The 25054-nt window shown below is 39.7% G+C and overlaps 1 protein-coding gene across 5 annotated transcripts in view; it reads left to right on the top strand.

The window, feature by feature from the left end:
• The first annotated feature begins 947 nt into the window (after window positions 1–947).
• LOC122550092 (ATP-dependent 6-phosphofructokinase, platelet type-like) overlaps window positions 948–25054 on the top strand; it is a 98599-nt gene continuing 74492 nt past the window's right edge. For 4 of the 5 annotated variants that reach the window (XM_043690655.1, XM_043690654.1, XM_043690656.1 and 1 more), the window contains exons 1-7: window positions 948–1025; window positions 5582–5771; window positions 11091–11256; window positions 16689–16733; window positions 16849–16957; window positions 20604–20699; window positions 20960–21055. In XM_043690655.1, the coding sequence (XP_043546590.1) occupies window positions 960–1025; window positions 5582–5771; window positions 11091–11256; window positions 16689–16733; window positions 16849–16957; window positions 20604–20699; window positions 20960–21055 (768 nt within the window). In that variant the 5' untranslated portion in view covers window positions 948–959. The remainder of the gene's footprint in view (window positions 1026–5581; window positions 5772–11090; window positions 11257–16688; window positions 16734–16848; window positions 16958–20603; window positions 20700–20959; window positions 21056–25054) is intronic. The other variant, XM_043690658.1, reaches the window with a different exon arrangement.

The following is a 25054-nucleotide window of genomic DNA, read 5'->3' as shown; positions in this document are numbered from 1 at the left end:
CAACAACCTTAATAACTGAAAGAGCCATTTAAAAAAAAATTACTGAAAAATGTAATCCTGCAAAAATTACACTGCTATAACTCAAATACCAATAATAATGAAAATTGAGAGAGAAATGAGAGATGGGTATAAGTAAGCTAGTAGTTCCAAACATCAGGAAATTAAATTTTGATGAAATTGCTGCTGTTTGATTTTTTTGGAGTATTGTCTGCAGTGTGGTGTCATTTTATTTTTCAAGCAGACTTCATTATTAAATTGTCTTCCCCATGCAGTTAAGGAAAACTGAAGCTGGATAGTATGCAATTCATGAACACCTTCCTTTCTGCTAAACATGTTGTTGACAAATGCATTTGTTCAATTGAGGTCAGGAGACACCCATACACCTTAATGAGCCTGAGGTTGTGATGCCTGCTGTAGAACATAGAGAGATGGATTGTGGCTCATTTTGTGAAACTGCAGTGGATAGAGTAAGATAACAACATGCTCCCAATGTTGAAGGGTGAATCATTGCCAGATTCTGCCATGCTTCATTACCAAACAGTCCCCTGTGTCCATGGTTTCAGGTTACAAGGACGTGCCCTGTGTTTTTTAGTCAACAGGAGGGCATCAAAAGAAGAAAGGTGACAGCAAGACATAGAAATTTGCAATGTTTCCATTTCTGATTGATTCTTAACATGTGAATGAGTTTCCATCTTCCACCATTTCAAAACCAAAGTTATAACCTAGCAAAGAGTGCGTGGCAGCAGCAGCCTGAAGGATACATAAAGTTATCAAATGAAAGCAGTCTTCAAATGTAGCACGAATGAATCATCCGATAACTGCTTAAACACGACCTTTTGTGTAAATGTTAATTGCATTTTGGCATTTGAGTGTATCAGAATGCTTTCACTGTAACATGGAAACTGCTTGGATTAATTAAAATGTCATTGTTTATTATTCTCTTGCAGGGTTACCAGGGTATGGTGGATGGTGGGAAATACATTGTGGAAGCCAATTGGCAAGATGTCTCGAGCATCTTGCAAGTGGTAAGTGAATATAGTGCTGAAATGTGAAGTAAAAAGCAGGACTCCTTTTATGGAGATTCTGATTAACTGAGAGAGTTTCCAAGTTTGAGTTAAGTAGAAATAAAATGCATCCTAAAATGATGAAGAAAAATGATTGCATGGATTGCTGTCAAAAACAAAAGTTAAGCTTTTACACATTACCCTGTATTGGTAACTATTTGATTTAATTGAGTCTGAGATTTATACTTATAGAATACCTTACAGTTTTTCAATTGATAGCATTTCAGTACCTTCTAGACTCAAATGTTTACCATCTGTATATTATATGATATTTATTCTATTTGAAGAGGCTATTATGATACATTTTATAACTATATAGATTCTTTTAAGAAAATTATCAGTGCATACTATACATCAGATAATGCCTCTAATATCCGTGATCAGTTTGAAAGAAATACTATTTTCTTATCCATTTCTACACTTAAAGTAAAAGTGTAATAGTGCAAAAGAGAAATTTAACTTTGGATTTTCACCATGGCCTTTCAGTAAAACTTGCCTCCTCCACAGTTGGGAATTGTGTGATTTTGCTTTATTTAATATTCCCATCAAAGTAGAACTTGAATGAATTTTAATGCTGGGATTAAACATTTGGTAGAGAACTGTGCCTGTTCATGGAGTTGTAGGGTGATACAGCACAGAGGGAGACCATTCATCCCATTTTGCCTGTACTGACTCCTCAGTAGAGCTCTCAATTTTTTAAAACCATTTTTGGAATGAGTAATGTGATATGAACTTGTCGTACTTGTACTTTAACTGATTAACATACTGCTGTTTATGTAAATATCTTGGTGACAAGTTGGCAATGGAGATAAAGCTCGCAGTTGGCAAAGAACATCTTCATCATACAAATTTTCTGGAGTTCCTAAATAAACTGGAAAGACCCATTTTAACTTTGGATAACATTGCAACATCAGCATGCAGTTAGGGTCAACTTCAGAATCTGGCTGCAGCAGCTGGCGTGGAGACAACAGCCCATAGCTACTGTTGACTGGTTCATTAGTTATTGGATATTGGGACAAGTCAAAGATCACAATTTTATTTGGATGAAGAATCTCTGAGAAAATACTGGAGGTGGTAACCACATTGACCCCAATACGGTATTCCACAAGGATTTGCTTGTGAAGATAGAGAGATGTGACATCATGAGTCTACTTAAAAATGATAAAAGCTAAAAGATGGTAAGGCAGTCAATGTCTGCAAGTACTTGGAACAGAAACAAACATAGGTGAGGTTGCCAAACAATGTAGACCGAGCAAAGTGTACAACAACTGGATCATCCTTATTCTTTCACAGGATCTGGGCATTGCTGGCAAAGTCAGCTATTATTGTCCATCACAAATTGCCCTTGAACACAATGGCCATTTCAGAAACCAGTTAAAAGTAATTGTGAATCTGTAACCACGTGTAGGTTAAACTAGCCAAGGATGGCAGATCTCCTTCCTTCAAGGCCATATATCCAAGTATAGGGACAGCAAACACGAGGGGACACAACTTTAAAGTGAGGGGAGATAGGTATAAGACTGATGTCAGAGGTAGTTTCTTTACTCAGAGAGTAGTAAGGGTATGGAATACTTTGCCGGCATCGGTAGTAGATTCACCAAGTTTAAGTGCGTTTAAGTCGTCATTGGACAGACAAATGGACGTACATGGAATAATGTAGGTGGGATGGGCTTTAGATTAGTATGACAGGGCGGCGCAACATCGAGGGCTGAAGGGCCTGTACTGTGCTGTAATGTTCCATATGTTCTAATGGGTTTTTACAATCAGTAATTCATAGCATCATTACTGCACAAATCTTTCAAGAGAAAATGTGGCATTCTTGTGTCATGAAGATCCAACACAAATTTGAACCATTAAAGCAGTCACTTTTGGCTGGGGCAAACCTATGTTGTCATGATCCAAGGAAAGGAATTATACTCAAAGTAACTGCCTCACCAAATGGAGAATGTCATCTTCAGAAAGGCAGAGCAGTTTGCTTTTGGTTCTAAAATTTATTACACTTTCAGGCATACTATAAATTATTGAATGGGAAATGCTGGCATTGTTATTTAGCATCACCAGGTTCTGTATTCATTTATTTGGCAAATACTTTGCTGTTGAGATTTGTCTCAGGTCACTTCAGATGTTTTGAAGAGCATCATTCACCAGTAAGGCAGCTAGACTTCAAACTTTGTTCGTCATATATCAGGACTATGATCGTGAGGTCAGGTAAAACCTTGGAAACCTCATGCCAATGTTGGACAGGCTTGAAGAGTATGGTGCTGGAAAAGCACAGCAAATCGGGCAGCATCCAAGGAGCAGGAGAGTCAACGTTTCGAGCATCAGGAATGAGGGGGTAGCCCAACGGGGCTGAGAGATAAATGGGAGGGGGATGGGGCTGGGAATACGATAGGTAGAAGAAGGTTGGGGTGAAAGTATTAGATTGGAGAGAAGGGTGGAGCGGATAGGTGGAAAGGAAGATGGACTGGAGAGGGCAGTGCCAAGTTGAAAGGTGGGATCTGGGATAAGGTGGGGGGAGGGGAAATGAGGAAACTGGTCAGATCAACATTGATCCCGTGTGGTTGGAGGGTCCTAAGGCGGAAGATGGGGTGCACTTCCTCCAGGCATCGGATGGCTGGAGTTTGCTGGTGGAGGAGGCCCAAGATTTGCATATCCTTGGCGCAGTGGGAGGGGAAGTTAAAATGTTCAGCCACAGGGCGGTGGGTTGTTTATTGCTTTTCCAGCACCACTCTCTTTGACTGACTTCTAGCATCTGCAGTTCTCACTTTCTCCACACTGAACAGGCTATCCAAATCCATGGAAATAGAGTCAGGAATCACACAACACCTGGTTATAGTCCAACAGGTTTATTTGAAATCACAAGCTTGGAGTATTGCCTCTTTGTCAGGTGAAGTTCTGACCTTGTGCACCCAAGTACAACACCGGCACCTCCACATCATGGAAACAGAGATATAATATTGTATGTCCAAGCGGATGAAACAGATGGGAATTAGAAGTTGGGTATGTCATTGCCTTAGCGTAATTTAGATGAGGCAAATGTGAGCAGCTTAGGTGAGGAACTTCCAGAGATCCAGTGCTCAGGGTATAATGACAGGTCATCATCAGATGGCCAGTTACAGCAAGAGGTTCCCACAAAACTCCAAATTTGGCACAGTAGGTGGAGTCAATTTCTAGGACAGACAAGTGCTGATACTCAAAGTACTTTGTCAAGTTAACCTTATCCAGTTGCATCAAAGTCACTTGGGCATTTCCCCCATAGCCCTGCAATTTTTTTCCCTTCAAATATTGATTCAATTCTCTTACTATTGAATCCACTTCATCCATCCACTTGGACAGTGCTCGTGAAAATCTTTTGCCATTCATCTTGTGTGAATCCGTGTCATTTGGTTAACAATCCTATTGCCAATTGAAATAGTTTCTCCTATTTACTGTAACAAAGCCTGATTTTCAATGCCTCTTTCAAAGCTTCTCTTTAAGCTTCTCTGTACGAAGAACAGTAACCACAGCTTCTCCACTCTCTCCAGTTAACTGAAATTCCCTGTGTCTGGTAACATTCTAGTGAATCTTTCCAGGATCCTCGACAAAATCTGGACAACCTTCCTGAAGTGTAGTGCCCAGATCCGAACAAGTACACCAGCTGAAGCCTATGTAACCTGTCACCACCTTACCCCCAAGTGCCCCTTACAAAACTCCTTGCTTTATAATTGCCCCAATCAGTTTCTGTTTACTTCCTTTGTTCATTCTTTCTGCCACAACATACCACTCAACCATTTCTGTGTTAAATTTAATCTGCCTATCCTATCCATTTACATCCTTTTGAAATTGATACAGTCATCATTGTTTCTTCTACTGAAGAGCTTTATTTCAACTTTGTTTCATCTCTTCAGTCATGTCAGATACATCTGTTTGGATTGGAGACTGGCAGCCTCTTTCTTTTATTATATTCATTATCTCTCCTGTTTCCAGGTTTTACTACTGCAAGGGCAGCCTTTTCTTTCATGAAGACAAAGTGCTGATGAAGCAATGGAGACTGGTACAATGGCAGCATTTAGAAGGCATCTGAATGGGTACATGAATAGGGAGACTTTAGAGGGATATGGGCAAAATGCTGGCAAATGGGACTAGATCAGATTGGGATGTCTGGTCAGCGTGGACGAGTTGTGCTGCATGACTCCCTGACTCTAAAACTCTGTGAAGCTTTAATCCCTTAGTTCACCATCACAAGAATATTATATTTTTGATACTTACTAAGCATCACCCTTCCTATGACAAGACATTTGTGTTCTCTTCATAGTCAAGCATCTAACTGATTCTCATACTCTTTCTTTGTACCTCGAATTCCTTTTTGTTTATTCTCTCTGTACTATATGACTCAATGGGAAATAGCAAGTTTGATGACAATTTAACTCCCTTTGTACATTTTGAATGTCATCACTGAAGGTTCTTCAGTGGTTGCTCTGATCTCGCACAAGAACATGTGAGGAAGATCACCAGGAACCTGTGTGCTTTGTTTTCAGGGTGGGACAGTTATTGGAAGCGCACGCTGTAAAGAATTTCGTACCCGCGAGGGTCGTCTCCGGGCTGCCAACAACCTCATCCAGCATGGCATAACAAACTTGTGTGTGATTGGTGGAGATGGTAGCTTAACTGGCGCAAATTTTTTCCGTCAAGAATGGCAAGGATTACTGCAGGAGCTCATTCAGCAAGGTATGTTTTGTACTCAGGTTCTGTGGCTTTTCTTTCAGAGGCCTGATATAGAGTGAGATATCCTGCATAATAATAGTCCTTGTGAAGTTGTACTTTTTTGCTTTCAGTGTCATTTTTCAAAATGCAAAAGTCTTTGCTTGAAGATGTGAGTATTGCCAATAGCAGTGCAAGTGCCATATACATGCAGTCTTGGAAAAGAAATATGAAGCATGTTTGAATTGGTGTATTTTAAAGATAATTCTTAAAAATTGCTTGGCAGTAACTACTGGTTTACAGTTGTAGATAAGTAAATGTGTGGCTGTTACATATTCTGCAATTGTTTATGGTTTAGTGTAACTCAGCTGAGAAAATAATGATTCACCCATTAATCTTTAATAATGAGACCTCTGATTTATTGAGGGCTTTTAATTTCAATAGGATTTAATAAAGACACAGTGATTCCATCATTTTAGTTGAAAGTGATATTGAATTCAGGGAAGTACTGAGGCTGTATAGTCATAGCATTTTAGTTATGTTTCCATATCTGCTATTAACTTACTTAACTCATTCAGAATTCTTTCTGCAGCAACGGGGTTTTCTGAAAATATAGCCAACATTTTTGGAAAGAGGTTTTTAGTGAAATGCGTTTGATCATAGTGATCTTGCAAATGTCTTAATGAATGTTCAAGTGCACAAATGACATAGCCACACTTCTACATTCTACCTATATTGATGAGCAGAGGGAAATTTTTGTTATGCTTGATTATTTTCCAACAGGATGCTTTAAAAATGTGTTGTTATGATTTACTAAAACAATTGGTGCAACTGTCAACCTAAACCAGAGGAGTTTGAAGAAAGTAATGCTCACCATTTGATGGGTTACTGAACGGTGCAAGAGCAGGAGCAAATTACTGCAGATGCTGGAATCAGTACTGAAAACAAAAAGTGCTGGAGATCACAGCAGGTCAGGCAGCATCCATGGGGAGAGAGCAAGGTAATGTTTCAAATCCAGATGAAGTATTTGCTAGAGTTCTTTGAGGATATTACAAGTGGAGTTGATAAAGGGGAATCAGTAGATGAGGTGTATTCAGATTTTCAGAAGCCACTTGATAGGTGTTATATAAAAGGTTATTGCATAAGCTTGGAACTCACTGTATTGAGGTTAACGTATTGGCATAAACTGAGGATTGGTTAACTGAGGATTGGCATAAACTGAGGATTGGCAGTAGATAGAGTCAGATTACTGATTTTTTTTTCAGGTTGAAATACATAACGAAGTACCACAAGGAACAGTCCTAGGGCCTCAATTAATTGTTATCTATATCAACACTTGGAAAAGAGGGAGAGAATGTAATCCAGAGTAATGTATCCAAATTCACTTATGATACAAAAATAGGTGGAAGGGCATGCTGGATGAGGACACAAAGTATTTGCAACAAGATATAGATAGGTCAGTGGTGAGTGTAAAAACACAGCAGATATCTATGACTCTGACTCTAACAGAGATTAACGTAGGAAATTGCGAGGTCATGAACCTTGGTAGGAGGAATCAAGAGATAGACTATTACTTAAATTGAGAGAGACTTCTGAGGGACCTGGATGTTCTCAAATATGAAGCACAAAGTTAGCCCATGGGGGTAGCATGTAATTAAGAAAGCAAATGGAATTTTGGCCTTTATTGCTAGTGGATTGGACTTTTAAAAACAGGGAAAACTTGTACAACTGTAAAGGCTGGTGGTGAGGCCACACCTGGTGTACTGTGGACAGTTTTGATTCCCACATTTAAAAAAAGGATGTTTTGGCATTATAGGCAGTTCAAAAGACATTCAGTAGTTTGAAGGAGTTAGAGAGTTATAGAGATGTATAGCACAGAAACAAACCCTTCAGTTCAACTCATCCATGCCAAACAGATATCCTAAATTAATCTAGTCCCATTTGCCAACTTGGCCCATATTCCTCTAAACCCAAATATTCATATGCCCATCCAAGTGCCTTTTAAATATTGTAACTGTACCAGCCTCCACCACTTCCTCTGGCAGCTGATTCCATACATGCACCACCCTCTGCATGAAGACGTTGCCCCTTATATCCCTTTTAAATCTTTTCCATCTCACCCTAAACCAATGCCCTCTAGTTCTGGATTCCCCCACCCCAGGGTGGCTATTTATCCTATCCATGCCCCTCATGATTTTATAAGCCTCTATAAGATCATCCTTCAGCCTCCCACAGTCCAGGGAAAACAGCCCCGGCCTATTCACCTCTCCTTATAGCTCAAACTCTACTATCTGACAACATCCTTGTCAATATTTTCTGAACCTCTTCTGTATTAGAACTTAGAATTAGAATTAGAATCCCTACAGAGTAGAAACACGCCCTTCAGGCCAACAAGTCCACACTGACTCTCTGAAGAGGAACCCACCTAGACCAATTCCCTACCGTATATTTACCCCTGACTAATGCACCTAGCCTACACATCCCTGAACACTATGAGCAATTTAGCATGGCCAATTTATCTAACCTGCACATCTTTCGATTGTGGCAGGAAACCAGAGCACCTGGAGGAAACCCACACAGACACAGGGAGAATGTGCAAACTCAACACAGACAGTCACCCGAGGCTGGATATGAGCCCGGGTGCCTGGCGCTGTGAGGCAGCAGTGCTAACCATTGAGCCACCTTGCCACCCATAACCGTGACAAACATGATCTTCTGTAACCTCTCTCATTTGCTTTTAGGGTACTTTCCCTAATGGTAAGAGACCCGATACTGTTAAATCTGATCTATTGTTCCATCCCGATCATACTCCAACTCTCTGGATTTCTGCTTCTGGTCTCTCATTTCTGTCAACCCTTGCATCAAAACCTTTCAAGGCAATACACTCTACTCTTAATTTAAAACTATTTAATTCAAGTTATTTGATAATCTTATGATTAAATTGACTTATTAAGAGCCACTGTGCCACCGAGTTGACAGCTGATCTGGCACGGAAGAAGGATTAAAGCCTGGGGCACATCAACCATGATCTTGTTGAATGGCTGGGCAGGCTTTAGAGGCCAAATGGCCTACTCCTGATTCTATTCCTGATGTTCTTGTGGAGGAGATTTGAGTAACAGTGGACTCAGGCCTTTAAGAGACTTCTAAACATAGTTTTGAATTTTAATATGTATAGGGAATGGAGAGCAATTGAAGGAGACTTGGAACGGCAAGGAATGAGGAGGTCTTGCCAAACATAACTGAACAAGCTCATCTGAATTTTATTTTCACAATTTTCTGCGTGGAAGCCAACCTAATTTGGGAGGTGCTGGTGGTGTGTTGGTGATCTATGGGATAAGAACATTAGTTTGCGGGTTATCTAGCTGAGAAAAAAGGGGCTATGGTAGTGATCCTGGACAGAGAGTCCAATCATGGCAGATTAGTTTTGTGAGGGTATTGATAGGAAAAGAAAACCTTGTATTTCACCTGGCCCATAAGTAATTCTCTTAAAAAGATGCTCTGCTAGGCTCGGAGCCAACTTGTTCCTTTAAGTTCCCAAATTTGCAAGCCCTTCAAAACCTGATGTACAAACATTAAATCTGAGGCTACTTCTCTTTGCAGTTGAGGTGGGCAAGGCCAGGTTCCTGATAGATTAATTTTGCTTGAGATCGAGCTTAGACTCTGTAATTTGATCATTCAGGCTACTGCTTTGTGTAACCTGATCTGTTTAATGTCTGTCACACTTCTAAGTTCAGGCAAGGCCAACAGCTACTTATTTCTGATGAAGGGCTTTTGCCCGAAACGTTGATTTCGAAGCTCCTTGGATGCTGCCTGAACTGCTGTGCTCTTCCAGCACCACTAATCCAGAAGCTGACATTACAGACAGCTCCCACTCCTGGTTAGGAGCATATACTTCAAAACACAGCAGTCCACATTGTGATGGTGTTTTCTCAGTGCTTATAGGTAGGACGTTCCATAGCTGTGACCAAACATTGATGAAAGAACAGTGTACATGCCCAAGTTAAGATAGTGTGCTTTGGAAGTGAAATTGAAGGTGGTACTGTTGTGTGCACCTCGAGCTCATATCCTTTTAGATGGAAGAGGATGTGAGCTTGGGAAGCCTTAGAGAATTTCAACAACATATTTTGTAGTTGATACACATAGCAGCCATTGTTCACCAGCAGTACTTTCTTCTGGGCTGTGTTAAGCTTCTTAAACAATGTTAGAACTGCACCCATCCAGGAAAATGGAGAGAATTGATTCAATCCTGAACTGTCCGTTGTTCATGACGGACAAAGATTTGGGAAGACAAGCAATGAGCTGTTCGCCATGGGAATACAGGGCTTTTGCCCGAAACGTCGATTTTCCTGCTCCTTGGATGTTGCCTGACCTGCTGTGCTTTTCCAGCACAACTCTAATCTGGTTTCCAGCATCTGCAGTCCTTGTTTTTACTTGGGTTACAGGGATCAGGTAACAGGATGGGTCTGGGTGGGATGCTCTTCGCAGCGTCAGTGTGGATGTGAGAACCTGAGTGGCTTGCTTCCACACTGTAAGGATTCTATGATTCATTTCTTGTTTATGTGTGAACCCAGACTACAATGGAATCTAGATCTGTGTTCACTTGACAGGACCTAAGATGAATAGTGTTGAGTAAGTTATTGGTGAGTAAATCTAGCTGTGTTGTGAGTGTTGTGGGGTTGATAGTTTAGTAAAAAGCTGGTTGTGTGTCGTTGAAACTTCATGCTTCTTTTGACCCACAGGTAGTCCTTCTTATTTAAGCTGGAGGAGAAAGTGAGGACTGCAGATGCTGGAGATCAGAGCTGAAAATGTGTTGCTGGAAAAGCGCAGCAGGTCAGGCAACATCCAGGGAACAGGAAAATCGACGTTTCGGGCATAAGCCCTTCTTCAGGAAAGGTTTCCTGAAGAAGGGCTTATGCCCGAAACGTCGATTCTCCTGTTCCCTGGATGCTGCCTGACCTGCTGCGCTTTTCCAGCAACACATTTTCAGTTCTTATTTAAGCTGTCAAGCTTCATGCGATCTGAGGTACCTGGTTCCTTGTGCTTCAGAACTGAATGGCTATTAAAATGAGGCTGCACAGTCTCACCACAGTTTCCATATTCCACTTCTGAACATATTTTCTTCTTACCTCTGACATTTGTTTTGGGAAGTTAAACTTTATCCAAAAATACCAGACTTTAGAAAAGTGTATATTTTCACAATGTGTATAATCTATTGATGTGTTCATCCAGTAAATCATGATTTACTGGATGAAAATTATTCGGAATTAGTTGCACCTTGAATTTTCTGATCCTGACTGATGACATGTTCAAATTTCTTCTTGCTTTTTGCTTTCCTGTCCTACTTAGGTAAAATCGATAAAGCAGCAGCTCAGAAGTACAGCCACTTAAACATAGTAGGCATGGTTGGATCGATTGACAATGATTTCTGTGGAACAGATATGACCATCGGTACAGACTCTGCTTTGCACCGGATTATTGAAGTGGTGGATGCCATCATGACCACTGCTCAGAGGTAAATTTAGGGGAGGATATAAAATATTGTGCAGTGAGAACTGACTATTGAAGTACATAGCAATCATAGAAAATACAGCATACAAACAGGCCATTTTGCTCCTTAATCCATACCATTGTTTGTGCTCTACTCAAACCATTTCCCTTCTTTCCTCAGCTATCAGCATAACCTTCTATTTCTTTCTCCCTCATGCTTATCTAGCTTCCCCTTAAATACACCAGTGCTTATCAACTACTTCCTGTAATAATGCATTCCGGTTTTCAGCACTCTGAGTAAAGAGAATTTCTTCTGCATTTATTATGAACAGATGAACAAATGGACAAAAAGTAACAGTAACCATCCTGCCCCTTGACCATGCTGCATCATTCAATACAATCACAGTTGATCTGATTGTAATCTCAAATCCAGATTTCTATCTTTTCCTGATAACTTTTTACCCTTTTGTTAATTACAAGCCTATCTACTCTGCCTTTAAAAAAATCATCCAAAAGCTCTGTTTTCAGTGCCTTTTCAGGAAGTGGGTCCCAAAGACTTACAAACCTCTAAGAATTTTTTTTTGACTCATTGCTGTTTTTAAATAGTGACTGCTGGTTCTAGATTCTCCTACAAAACATCCTCTCCACATCTACCCTGACAAGACCCCTCAGGATTGTATTTGTGTTATTCTTCTGAACTCCGGTAGATATGAGCCAAGCCTGTCCAACCTACTCATTCCATGTGTTAATCTGGTAATCTTGCTCTGAGCTGCTTCCAACATACTTATATCCTTCTGTAAAACTGTTTGCCAATACTAAGCAAAGACAGTACCACTACAGTACTCCAGATGTGGAGATCAATGGCCTTTATAACTGAAATATAAGCTTCCTACTTTTGCATTTAATTGCCCTCAGGACAAATAATAACATAGAACATGGAACAATATAGCACAGGAACAGGCCCTTTGACCTAACATGTCAATCTTCTTCAATAATTTCCCTATCACTAATCAAAAACTCACTTACTTATAATTTCCTAGATTATCCCTGTTGCTGTTTTTAAACAAAAGAACAACATTGGCTATTCTCCTGTCTCCTATGACCTCAGATACAAAGATCTCTGTCAAGGCCCCAGCAATCTCCTCCCTTGCTTCCCTCAGTATCTTAGTATGGATTCCATTCGGCCCCTGTGGGCATATCTACCTTAATGTTTTCAAACATTCCATCAGTTTTTCCAATTACAACTGCTTTTATATACAGAACAACCTCGGTTATCCGAACATCAATTATCTGAATTTCAGATTATCCGAACAAGACCTCAAGGTCCCATAAAAATTTGAATCAATTTAAATAAAAGCACAGCGAGACCATGCCAGCACAGTGAGACCAGGCATCCTGGGCTGGTGTTGGGAGCAGGAACAGGGCCACCACAGGAACCCTGTTCCTGCTATTGCCGCCACCACGGAACCCTGTTCCTGCTATTGCCGCCACCACGGAACCCTGGTCCTGCTATTGCCGCCACCATGGAACCCTGTTCCTGCTATTGCCACTGCCATGGGAACCCTGAGCAGTTATCTGAACAACCAGTTATCCGAACAAAATACTCCATGCCTATCCCTTTCAGATAATTGTGGTTGGTCTGTCGTAACGTTTTGTGATTCATTCACGAGGGCATTCTTTTGCAACTCAGAGCTCTGCAATCTCTCACCATTTGCATAGTAATTATTATTCTTACTGCCAAATAGACAATTTCACGTTTTCCTACTTTTACCACCATTCTCCATTTCTTTGCCCATTCACTTAACCTGTCTATCTATTTTTTGCCTCCTTATTTTCCCTTTCACAATTTACTTTCCTCCCAGTCTTTGTGTCATCATCAGTTTGAGCAACATAACTTCCGTTTCTTTCTCTAAGTAATTTAGCTAAGCATTTGAGGTCCTAGCATTTTTCCCTGTGAAGCAATAAACTTTAAATCTTGCCAACCTGAAATGACCCACTTACACCTACTCTTTGCTCTTCATTAGCCAGCCAATCGTCTGTCTAATTGCCAAGCCATGAGCTTTTATTTGTGCAGTAACCATTGATGTGGCACTTTATCAAATCCATCATAAGATTTTTCCTCCACTATGTTTTAATGCCCATTTTATAAACTGTAGCCATGTACTTCCACAAAGGGTTATTTTGATCACCTGTTGTAACATCAGTGGAAATTTTGTAGAATCCTCCAGTAAATAAGCAGTAAAAAGACATGATGATGATCTTTACACAAGTGTTCTAGAATTCTGAAGTTAAGATGGGACACCTGAACAACCCCATGCAAATTCAAGAAATTCATCTCTACAATACTTGGAGAAGAATCAGTGCTCTTCAGGTCTATGAGCAAGATACCTCATTAACCTCCTGCCATTGTCCCAGTTACCTTCACTTTGAACAAATGCAAAGAATTTCTGTGTATTACAATAAGGACTATTCATTCATTTGCCTCTGCTGCTTTTTACCCCCATCTCCTGATCCCCATCATTTCCTTGGCAAATATTTTCCTTCATTTCGTTGAATTGTATCATGTCATTTTTCACATCCTTGGACAGGGCCGATATGGCCTAGGTTTCAATACTTCACCTAAAGGCCATGGGGAAACCAGAAGTGTTGCCATGGGGAATGCACCAGTCATTCTCCTAATACATTCTCCATGGGAATGTCTTCATCAATCAAAGTTCACTTGTCAACCAATGGCACACTGCTTTCATATTGTATAAACGTGGCCTTCCCTTAAGATATTTCTTGCTAATTGTCCTGATGAATGCAAGGCAAAAGGTTTTGCCAGTGTGTTTGTTTATTCAGCAATACTCGTGCAGAAATTACAGAACATGAAAAAAAACCTATACATCCACTTACAAAGCTGAGTTGCTTTTTTTTTGGGTTTCAAGAGCACTTTGCTTTGTTGACAACAGGATTAGCTTTCTTAAAACTGATTTATGTTTATTGATAAATCTGCTGTTATCTGCTATCCTTCATTGGCGTTTAGTTTGCTGTTGTTTCATGGCATATTCCAGTCTGATTAAGCACATTTATCTTAATATCAGGAAGGTCTTATCCTGTTATGCGTAAACCACTTGAAATATGCCACTTGCAAACAGTTAAAGAAAGGTAAAATATTTATCTTTTTTATTAAGTGTTACCACAATGGCCAATAACACCACCTGACAGATGGTGCAAGTGTCCCTTTGTATTGGAGTGTTAATAAATTATATTAAACATATTGGATGTAACCAGACACCTTGCTGCAGGTACAGGTGTGCTTTTCGAAAAACACCAATAATATTTGTGTTCCTTTAAATGCTGCAGGTTTTATGGTTCTTCTTAATGTCAGTGTACGAACGCAGCCAAATTGTACCGAAACAAATGGTGATTGTTGCCACAATATTACTGTGATTATCGAAGGATCTTTCATAACTTGATGGCTTTTTGTCAAGCTGCTTTTTAATCCACTCATCTCAAATGGAAATACCACTAACTTCTTCAAAGGATTGCCTTCATAATTGTTAACTCCCTTGGTGATGTTGGTGTGAATTTATGCTCAAACCTGTCCTTTATTTTTAGTATTATTTCTATAGTGCACCAAAACCAGTTATAATATTACAGTTGTACACTTGTAGACTAAGGTCTTGTACACTTGCTGCAGACTTTACAATGGCTTTACACTTTGCAATGTCATTTTAATGATGTAACATTATGCTCTTCCTGTTCAATGCTGCTTTGCAGAACTGCACATTGCTGATGTTCCTGCTTTAATTTCCCAGCACAACTCATCCAAATACAAAAGAAGAGATTATAATCTAGTGTTCAGATTCTGATGAAAGGCCACAGACTTGAAATATTGCCCTTGGCTTTCAACTTAGGTCACAACTGGGAAATGTCGGCTATTTCCAGCTCCTGAACTTGCACATGGTGTACTTTAGGTAAATCACTGGGACTTTTAGTGCTGCAGTTAATTATCCATCAAGAGGGAAGCTTGATAGGCATGTTGCTGACAGAGGAGGATCGATGGGAAGCTGTCCAGCTCTCAAGGATTGCATTTTTTTTATTCGTTCATAGGATGAGGGCATCTCTGTCTAGGCCAACATTTATTGCCTAATCCTAATTGCCCAGAAGGCAGTTAAGAGTCAACCACATTGATGTGGGTCTGGAGTCATGCATAGACCAGACCTTATAAGGATGGCAGATTCCTTCCCTAAAGGATATTGGTAAATAAGATGGAGTTTTTCCCGACAACTGGTAATGGTTTCATAGTCATCATTAGTCTCTTCCAGATTTTAAAAATTGAATTAAAATTCCACCATGGTGGGATTTGAACCCAGGTCCCCAGAACATTACCTAGGACTCTGAGTTAACAATCCAGCAAAAATGCCTCGAGGCCAACACCTCTCCAGGTGACCCACTGGCTAAGGTGGGAGCTCCAAGCTTGGAGATAAAGATTTCGAGGGATGTGGCAAGAACTGTTTTCTTGAGGTTTTTTTAAAAGAAACAGCCACTGCTATCTGTCATGATCCTGGAACGGCAGTCCTTATAGCGGACAGCCAGCACCCATACCTGCGGCCTTATAAGCCATTTTCAAGCAGAGGAGAGAAGGAACCCAATGGGTGACCCATCACATGACCACACCCCCAAACCCCACCCACATCTCACATCCTTCTTTCAGCTCTCTCCATGTTGACCTGGTCTAGATCTGCCTACAATGCTAACTATGAATCACAATCAGTGTGGGGATGAGGCTTGAGAAAAAGAACATGGGGCAGGGTCATTTGCTCAGTTGGATCGATGGCAGGTTTGCAGCACAAAGTAACACCAATAGCACAGGTTCAATTCCTACATTACCTGAGGTTACTAACCATGCCCAAGGTGCAGTGACCCTCAGGCTAAACTCTCCAATGAGATAGCAGCCCTATGATCTGCTGGGACTTTCGCAACTTTAACTTCTACTTATTTAATTGAAAATGAATGTTCTCAGTTGACTATCCACCTTCATTCCAGACCCTGCATGAAATTAAAAATCCATTGAATTAGCTCAGTTTCTTTCCGCACTTAAGCTGCAAAATCTGCTGAGAATTTCCTGTCCCTCCTGCTTTTATTATAATCTAAAATAATAATTTTAACAGCACTAATACAAAATAAAATATCTGAGGTTATCTGGTGCTGTCGGTGAACATTGATAGTTATGATTGAGATTGTTTTCACGCACTCTTAAGTGTTTATCACCAATTCCTTATTTTCTGCTTTTCCCAAATTATTAGCCAGAACCTTTCTGTGTATTAGGGAAAATAGTTCATGCACAGCAGGTCAGGCAGCATCCAAGGTGCAGGAGAATCAACGTTTTGGGCACAAGCCCTTCATCAGGAATCCAGAGGACAAAGAATATACAATAACTGATTCTGTAACTCTTTCCCCATTCTTTTGCAGTCATCAGAGGACATTTGTGCTGGAAGTGATGGGTAGACATTGCGGGTGAGCAAACTAATTTGTGAGATTGACCGGTAGTTTTAAGATCAACATGATTGAAGTTGTTGGTAATCATTTTGAAGATAAGAATGAAAGATAATGAAAAATGTCTTGCTTTTAGATACCTAGCTCTAGTAAGTGCCTTGGCCTGCGGTGCAGACTGGGTTTTCATCCCTGAAAGCCCTCCAGCAGACGGCTGGGAGGATCAGATGTGCCAGAAACTCTCAGAGGTAAAACACTTTCGAGGAGGCATGACATTGCTTTATTTTTGGAAATGCTAGATGTGGTAGAAACAGTGAATTTGAAATTAGTGTTTGCTATTTACATTGGACAGGAATTACATTGGCAAATTCTTAGTGCATGATGCCAACGAGTTTCATAGGTAATGTAAAACAAAGGATCAGAAAGTGAGCAATTGGGATTCACTTCTCATTTCACAATTTAAATGATGTTTTTTGTGCTATTGATGAAGGAATTTGGTTGCAGGTGGATGACAGTTGGAGTGTGAATTTCTTCTGTCAATAACAAATGGAAAAAGTCAGTCTAAGTACAAGATGAGGAAGTAGTGTGTTGTAACACTCTGAATTTTGCTTAAATTATGAAGGAATAGTGCCTTTTAGCAAAAATACTAGTTCTGTTGTTTTGTCTAACATACTGTCTGATTCTAAGCTGTGCAACTCGTAATCGCCTTTATACGATATTAAATTACTTCATACAGCACTGCTAAGTTTCCATCCATCATTGGTGGCATACGTAGAGAAGAAAAATAATTCCAAAAGTGATTGACATCCAAAAGCCGATAACCTTTCACAGAAATAGTTCACAATTTGAACTATAAGGAGAGGTTGAAAAGACTGGAGCTGTTTTCCCTGGAGCATCAGAGGCTAAGGGGTGACCTGATAGAGGTTTATGAATCATGAGGGGCATGGATGGGATAAATAGACAAAGTCTTTTCCCTGGGGTGGGGGAATCCAGAACTAGAGGGCATAGGTTTAGTATGAGATGGAAAAGATATAAAAGAGACCTAAAGGCAACGTTTTCACGTGGAAGGTGGTACGTGTATGGAATGAGCTGCCAGAGGAAGTGGTGGAGGCTGGTACAATTGCAACATTAAAAAGGCGTCTGGATGGGTATATGAATAGGAAGGATTTGGAGGGATATGAGCTGGGTGCTGGCAAGTGGGACTAGATTAGGTTGGGATATCTGGTCGGCATGGACAAGTTGGACCGAAGAGTCATAGAGATGTAAGCATAGAAACAGACCCTATCAGAGAAAATTATAAGCACAACGTTTTTATTATGATAAAATCCAGAGGCGATCTTTGATAAATATGTAGAGCAATGTCTGACTTCACGAGCTGATTTTTTTGCTACTAAGATGGTTGATTTCAATTAGGAAATCTATAAATGCGCCTTGGTAAAAGTGCTGATATTTTGCTATGGGTGGAGGGGAGCATGGGTTGACATGGTTGAATCCTGGATGGAGTTAGGTGTTAGGAGGGCACAGCCTGGCAAAGCTGTCTGGTTAGAAAGCCTGCCTCAATTCTCTGGGATCTGTTCCTAGTTATTACAGAAGATTTTAACCCAGTTGGTTCTCACCCCTCATAGTCTCACTTTACCCAACCCTTACTGTCTTGTCTCGCTTGGCCCCTCTTAGTGTCAAATCCAATTCAATGTCCTCTTGTAACCATTATGCCAAATCAATTGCTAGTATGTTGTAAGGGCAAACCCGAGAAACCATGTAGAGAAGAAATACAAGTGGAATTTGATAAAGTCAGACTTGTTAGTGAAAACAAAAACTATGAAGGCATCAAAGCTTTTAAATCTTCTTGAATGGTTAATCGTTTATAAAAACAAACAAGCTTTTGTTCCGAACCCTAATCTTTTGATAGCGTCTTTAAACTATCAATCAAACTGTGGAATCAGAACTCTATGCTGCTCTGACTGTAGCTTTTGAAATTATAATGTATTGCCCGAAGGGAAATGTCAATGAGTGACTTTATTGAAACTACTAGAACAGATTCTACACAAACTGGCCTGTCAATCAAAACAGTCCAGAAAAGTTTTTTTTTAATAATCACTGCCAGATCTGGTTTATAGTTTGAAGAGCAGGGCATTTAAATTTCAGACCATGTTAGCAAACAGACATGATCTGTTTTGAGAGTGTTTATGTCTGTTCTATAAGTTCATGATTATCACACATAACTTAAACTTGCAAAAGCCAAATGTAGTTTCTTTAAACTTGGTGCTAAGTTCGAATGGTCTTACGGAATCTAAATCTCTCCCCTGCATAATTCATACCACAGCCCCTTTCCCCATTTTGGCAAATATTAAGTCAGGCGGAAATGGTTGGGCTTATGTAACATGTCCTGCCACCATTTTGAAAATCCATTGAGTCTTCCAAATGCTACAAAATCAGGCCCTAGATGTTGCCTATAATCTATTGAGTTGCTCTCTTATGATCTAAGAGGCTATCTAAATCTCTGAAATGAATGCATCCTCAGAATATACTCTCCATTTGGTCAACTCAGACTTATTTTTATAATTTGATTGTTGTCCATCTCCATTTTACAATTAAGCTGAGTGTTATGAAGATACTTGTACATTTTTACGTGTTCGCCATCAGTCTTTGGAACTCTTTCCACCCCATTCATGTTCTATCCTGGTAACATCACAAGATGATTATAGTTATAAAGAACAAAATTCATTTGGTCTATCAGACTTCATTGATTCAAAAAGATCATCATGCAGCCCTGCTACTACATCTGGAGATGATAACACAAATAGTTATATATTTGGGGGAGGTGTGAATGCATCTATATCTGTTGTAAAGTAGTTTAGAACATGTATCCCATAGCAGGTATGGAATTGGCTCTTGTGTCTATGTAGGTGACTACCAACTGTATAACAGTACAGCTTCCTTTGTCCTCACAACCAGCTTTTGTGATTTCACACTGCTAATATATTAGTATCACTGTTGAACCTTAGAAAGACCAATGCTATCCCTTTCAGCTGCTGCAATAAGCCGTGCTCCCTTGACATTGGTATCCTGCATTTTGTGCCTTAACAAGCCTTCTCATTGGCTGGACTTGAAACTTTGTATCTCACCTTCTACATGTTCAAAAATCACAATATACACTTCACGGCTTCTAAATCTTCCTCTAGTGGTTGATAATTTAGCCTTTTCTCAATGCACTTTTGTAGTTTATTCTCGATATTTTATTCTAATAGAATAAAAATGTGCAGTGATGTCTTTTCCTAATGCATTTTGTAGGTATCCATTGGATATTTGAGGAACTTCCTGAGGTGACACACGGGTTTACGTGTTTATTTGATGTTGTCTCTGCATCCTCCCATACAGTGTTTCACATTTATTAATTGCCCAGTCAAGATGGGAGGCTTTCATAATGGGTCCTCGTGAGAGGCCGATTGTGTTCAACTCTTAAAGATAAGATTCATTCTGTTTAAGACTATACACCATTTTGACTTCTACAGAATCCCCAAAAACAGTTAAACGATTCTTCCAGTACATCTCAGCCAAATTCTAATAAGTTTTAAATTTTTCCAATTACTTGTAGAATGCATTCATTTGAAGTATTCCTGTCAAAAAAAAAAAGACTGTGATTAAGAAATGGTAGCCAATGATGCCTTTTGCGAAATTTATACATTTGTGTCGAATTCTTACATGAGCTAATTCATTCAAAATGAATCAATTGGCTTTAACATTCTTATTAAACTACCAGAACAGAAGAATAGTGTTGTACAGACAATTTCAAACAAAACAGAGTGAAATTAGAGGTCTTGTAAAAAACTAGAATGGTGTTCGCCTCATAAAATAAATGTTCACTTTTCCAGTATTTCTTTCTGCGTCCTTTAGAGCCGCTCCCGGGGCACCAGGTTGAACATTATCATAGTTGCAGAAGGAGCCATTGACAGACACAGAAAGGCAATTCCTTCCAGTGTTGTTAAGGATGTGAGTACCTGGAAAAGGATTCAGGCCAAGGTGGAGCACTTGCTGCTCTAGTTTCCCTCCTGGTGCATTCTTCTGCTTTGTGGTCACATCCAATTCAAAAAGAATGCTTCCTTTTTTTTAACAAAGAGACTAATTCGATCGAGTGATTCAAGGATTTCAGTGCTTCAGGTAGAGTCCTGGGAAGGAAGCTATAATGGCGGAAAATGCTCTAGTGCCTGAATTTTGATGTAGTGTCATGTATTTTTTATTTTGTTCTTCAGAACCGTGCCCGAAAGAAAAGGCTGAATATTATAATTATATCGGAAGGGGCAATAGATTGTTACAACAAACCTATAACCTCTGACATGATTAAGGATGTGAGTACAGACCCTCTTGTGGTGCAACTCCTGCTCTGACCAACTGCTGAAGTGTCCTCTGTCTTTCTGCTTGTTGTTTATTGCAACATGATTGCTGCGTGCACTAACCCTCAGCAGTGTTTTACTTAAGACAGTGTTCCTGTTTGTATTTGCTTTGTTTTTGTCTTTCGTCACGTGATGAAGTAATTTTGTGCCATTTATCATGGAGACGATTACGTGCAGTACGGTTTGAATTTGTTCAAAAATGCATGTGCATGCATCTTGAATCAAAACCATGAAATTTGCTTTTCATTTCAAAACTGAATATTGCATGCAATAAATGAGTAAACGCCTCATGAAATGTAGTTTGTGCCAGGATGAAGTTGTCTTCTGTTCCCCCTCTCTTTGTCCCTTCAGGAAACAGACATCCTGTACTTCATGAGAGAGGGGCAGAAAGTGGATGTATGACATTGGTAGAGATTTTGTTTTTGCTTGTAAGGTTGGTGGAAGGAGCTTGCACAGCTTTTACAAATATTAAATCCTGATATCCCATTCCTCCAGGACTATTGGTAGTGTATGCACCCAAAATATGAAGTTTATAATCAAGAAAACAAAAATCAAAAATGACATTTCTAGTGTGGATGAAAAGACAGTAAAAATCTATAATGCACAATAGCAGATATTTCACTCCCAATAATCTTTTTGGAATTTGTAGGTAATGGGATATTTTCATCCTGGGTAATATAATTGAGGCATTATGTGGTCCTGCAGGAGTTGAACTCCAGAGATGTGTACTTCTGTCCAATAGCTCTCTTGATTTTGGTGCTGCAAAATATCTACTTTATAGATTGAGGTTATACTGAATTTTAATTTGTGTATATGATGACTTTAAGCAAATAGAACATTTCTCAGATACTTCTTGACCTCTCTGCCTGCCCTTGTTGCACCTGCCATTGGAACTAACAAAAAAAAATCTGTTTCTCTGTCCCTATATCACTCAAAAGACAGCTTTATAAACTGAAGGTTAAGTGGAAAATATTAATTCCCTTGTTTTGCAGATGGTAAGAATGTAACTTTACCTGGGTAAGGGCAATGTTATTCCAACTTGCTTTAGGGTTAACTGTATTCAATTTTCCAGAAAATAATAACTGAAGAAAATTGACAAAGTTCTTATACCTGTCATATGTTTGGAGTTTTAAATACGTGAAATATAGGCATGTTCAATTGCATATGTTTTTGTTCATTGATCTGACTTTTGAGTAAGATGAATCTTTTCTAACCATATCTGTGATGCTGTTGCTTGTATATTTTTACGACTATATTAACAGATGCAATGAATCAACTTGTCTGCTTTGTATTTTTGTGCATTGTCTTATGATTGAGGCACTTTCCCTTTCCTATTATGATGCATTGATTTTGCATTCTAAGCTAAAAAGGGAAATTATAACTTCCTTAAATGCAGGACATTTTATGCAATTGATTACATCACTCAAAAGAAAATACAAAAAGAGAAAAAAGAAAGTAATAAAGCTCTTTTTTTGTGCATTAAGCAAAGTGAAGCTATCTTTGTAGCAGATGAACTTCTTAAAATTCATGAAATGAATATGCAAAAAAAAAGAGTAAGAGTGAAATTAACAAGAATCCATCTGGTCCTCCTTTCTTGTTAGGGAAGGAAATTCTGGTTGGTATGTGACTCCAGACATACAACAGTTGGCTTCCTTCTGAAATGAGGTAAAAACAATGACTGCAGATGCTGGAAACCAGATTCTGGATTGCTTTTGCCCGAAACGTCGATTTCGAAGCTCCTTGGATGCTGCCTGAACTGCTGTGCTCTTCCAGCATCACTAACCCAGAATCTGGTTTCCAGCATCGGCAGTCATTGTTTTTACCTCGTTTTTCCCTCTGAAATGGTCTGGCAGGCAACTCAAATGTAGTCCAGTTGTATGCAAAACATAATTATTTTGATAACACAAGATTTTCTCTTTGCACAATTATTTTATGTTTTTGATGTGAGATTTTAAGAACAACAGGAAAGCATTTATCAAGTCAGATGGAATGAAGTGCAGTCTATATCAGATCAGAAAGGGTTTGCATAGAGATCTCAGTCAAGATAAATGTGTGCACAATATCAGTTTTAGACAATGGGACTGATAGTGGGGTGACTTTCAGAGACAAAAGCAAGAAGGTTATATTGGAGAGTTTGTTTTATCCATTCACAGTATAGAGGTATCACAGACTGGCAAAGACAGTGAGACTCATAACAAACTGTGCTTACAATTAATCCTAATCTGCCTCCTTGAATTATCCCCATGCTGTGAAGTAGGGCATGAACAACAGTGAAGGATAGTGATGTAATTCCAAATCTGGATGTTGTGTGACTTGGAAGGGGACTTGCATATAGAAGTATTCCCGTGTCATTGTTGCACTTGTTTGCTTAGTTAGTAGAGTTGTTGCTGAAGGAGCCTTGATAATTGCTGCAATGTGTATTTTAGATGATACACCCTATTGCCACTATATGCCTGTGATGGAGAGAATGAATATTTAAGGGAGTGCAATTCAGGTGGACTGCTTTATGATTGACTGACTAGACGGTATTAAGCCTCTTAAGTGTTGTTGGAGCTGCAATCACCCAGGCAAGTGGAGAGAATTTTATCAATCCCATTTGCACCTTGCAGATGTTTGACCACTTTTGCAGAGTCAGGAAGTGAGTTACTTGCTGCAGAATCTCCAGCCTCTGACCTGTGTTTATAGCCACAATACTTATATAGTTGGACCGGTTAAGCATTTGGTAGCGAGAAGTGTCTGACAAAGAACTCAAGATGGTTGGACTCAGGACATTGCAGTAGTGTACTGGGGCTGTGGTGATTGACTTCCAGTGTCGACAGTTAATTTCTTTCATATTGGGTTTGACTCCAACCAATGCAAAGTTATCCCCGATTCCCATTAACTTCAATTTAATTAGGGGTTCTTGTTGCCACATTGAATCAAATGTTGCCTTCATGTTAAGGGTAGTTGCTCACCCTGCTGGATTTCAACTCTTGTCCATGTTTTTATTAAATCTGCATTAAGGTTTGAAGCTGAGTAGTTCTTAGCATAGAGTAAACGCCACTTAATAATACAGTCAGTGACACCTTTTATCATTTTGTTGATTGAGATTAGCCTGATTGGGCAGTAATTGTCCTGCTTTTCACATTGCCAGAAAGATCCTAGTATTTAGCTGTCCTGAAGCAGCGTGGAGAAGGACACTGCTGGTTTTCAAGCTTTAAGTGTTCAATACTGCAGCTATTATTGCAGATATTGTTACAGCCCATAACCTTGCCACATCCAGTGCCTTCATCTTCACGGTTTCTTAACATCATGTGGAATGAATTGAATTAATTGGAGATCTGAGAAAGAGACTTCAGGCTTCAGGCTGGTGATAATTACAAATACTGTTGCCCTGATCTTTGCATTGTATCACTGTGTTTCCCACTTGTTGAGGATAATTGCAGAGCCTGCTTGTCCCCTTTAGTTGCTAAATGTCCAGAACCAAACATGACTGCGTTATGCAGGAACTCGAGGAAACCAGATCCCTCCAAGCCCTTCCTATTCATAGACCCATCCAAATGTCTCTTAAATGTTGCAATTATACCAGCCTCCAGAATTTCCTTTGGCAGCTCATTTCATGCATGTACCACCCTCTGTGTGAAAATGTTGCCCTGTTGGTCTCTTTTATATCTTTCCCCTCTCACCGTAAACCTATGCCCCCTAGTTCTGGACTCCCCGACCCCAGGGAAAAGACTTTGCCTATTTATCCTATCCATGCCCCTCATAATTTTGAAAACCTCTATAAGGTCACCCCTCAGTCTCTGATGCTCCAAGGAAAACAGCCCTAGCCTATTCAGTCTCTCCTTACAGCTCAAATCCTCCAACCCTGGCAACATCTTTGTAAATCTTTTCTGAACCCTTTCAAGTTTCACAACATCTTTCCAATAGGAAGGAGACCAGAATTGCACGCAATATTCCAACAGTGGCCTAACC

Source organism: Chiloscyllium plagiosum, chromosome 5 (genome assembly GCF_004010195.1).
Source record: "Chiloscyllium plagiosum isolate BGI_BamShark_2017 chromosome 5, ASM401019v2, whole genome shotgun sequence".
Taxonomy (NCBI): domain Eukaryota; kingdom Metazoa; phylum Chordata; class Chondrichthyes; order Orectolobiformes; family Hemiscylliidae; genus Chiloscyllium; species Chiloscyllium plagiosum.
Note: the sequence above shows the minus strand (reverse complement) of the source record. Positions and strands in the feature narration are given on the sequence as shown.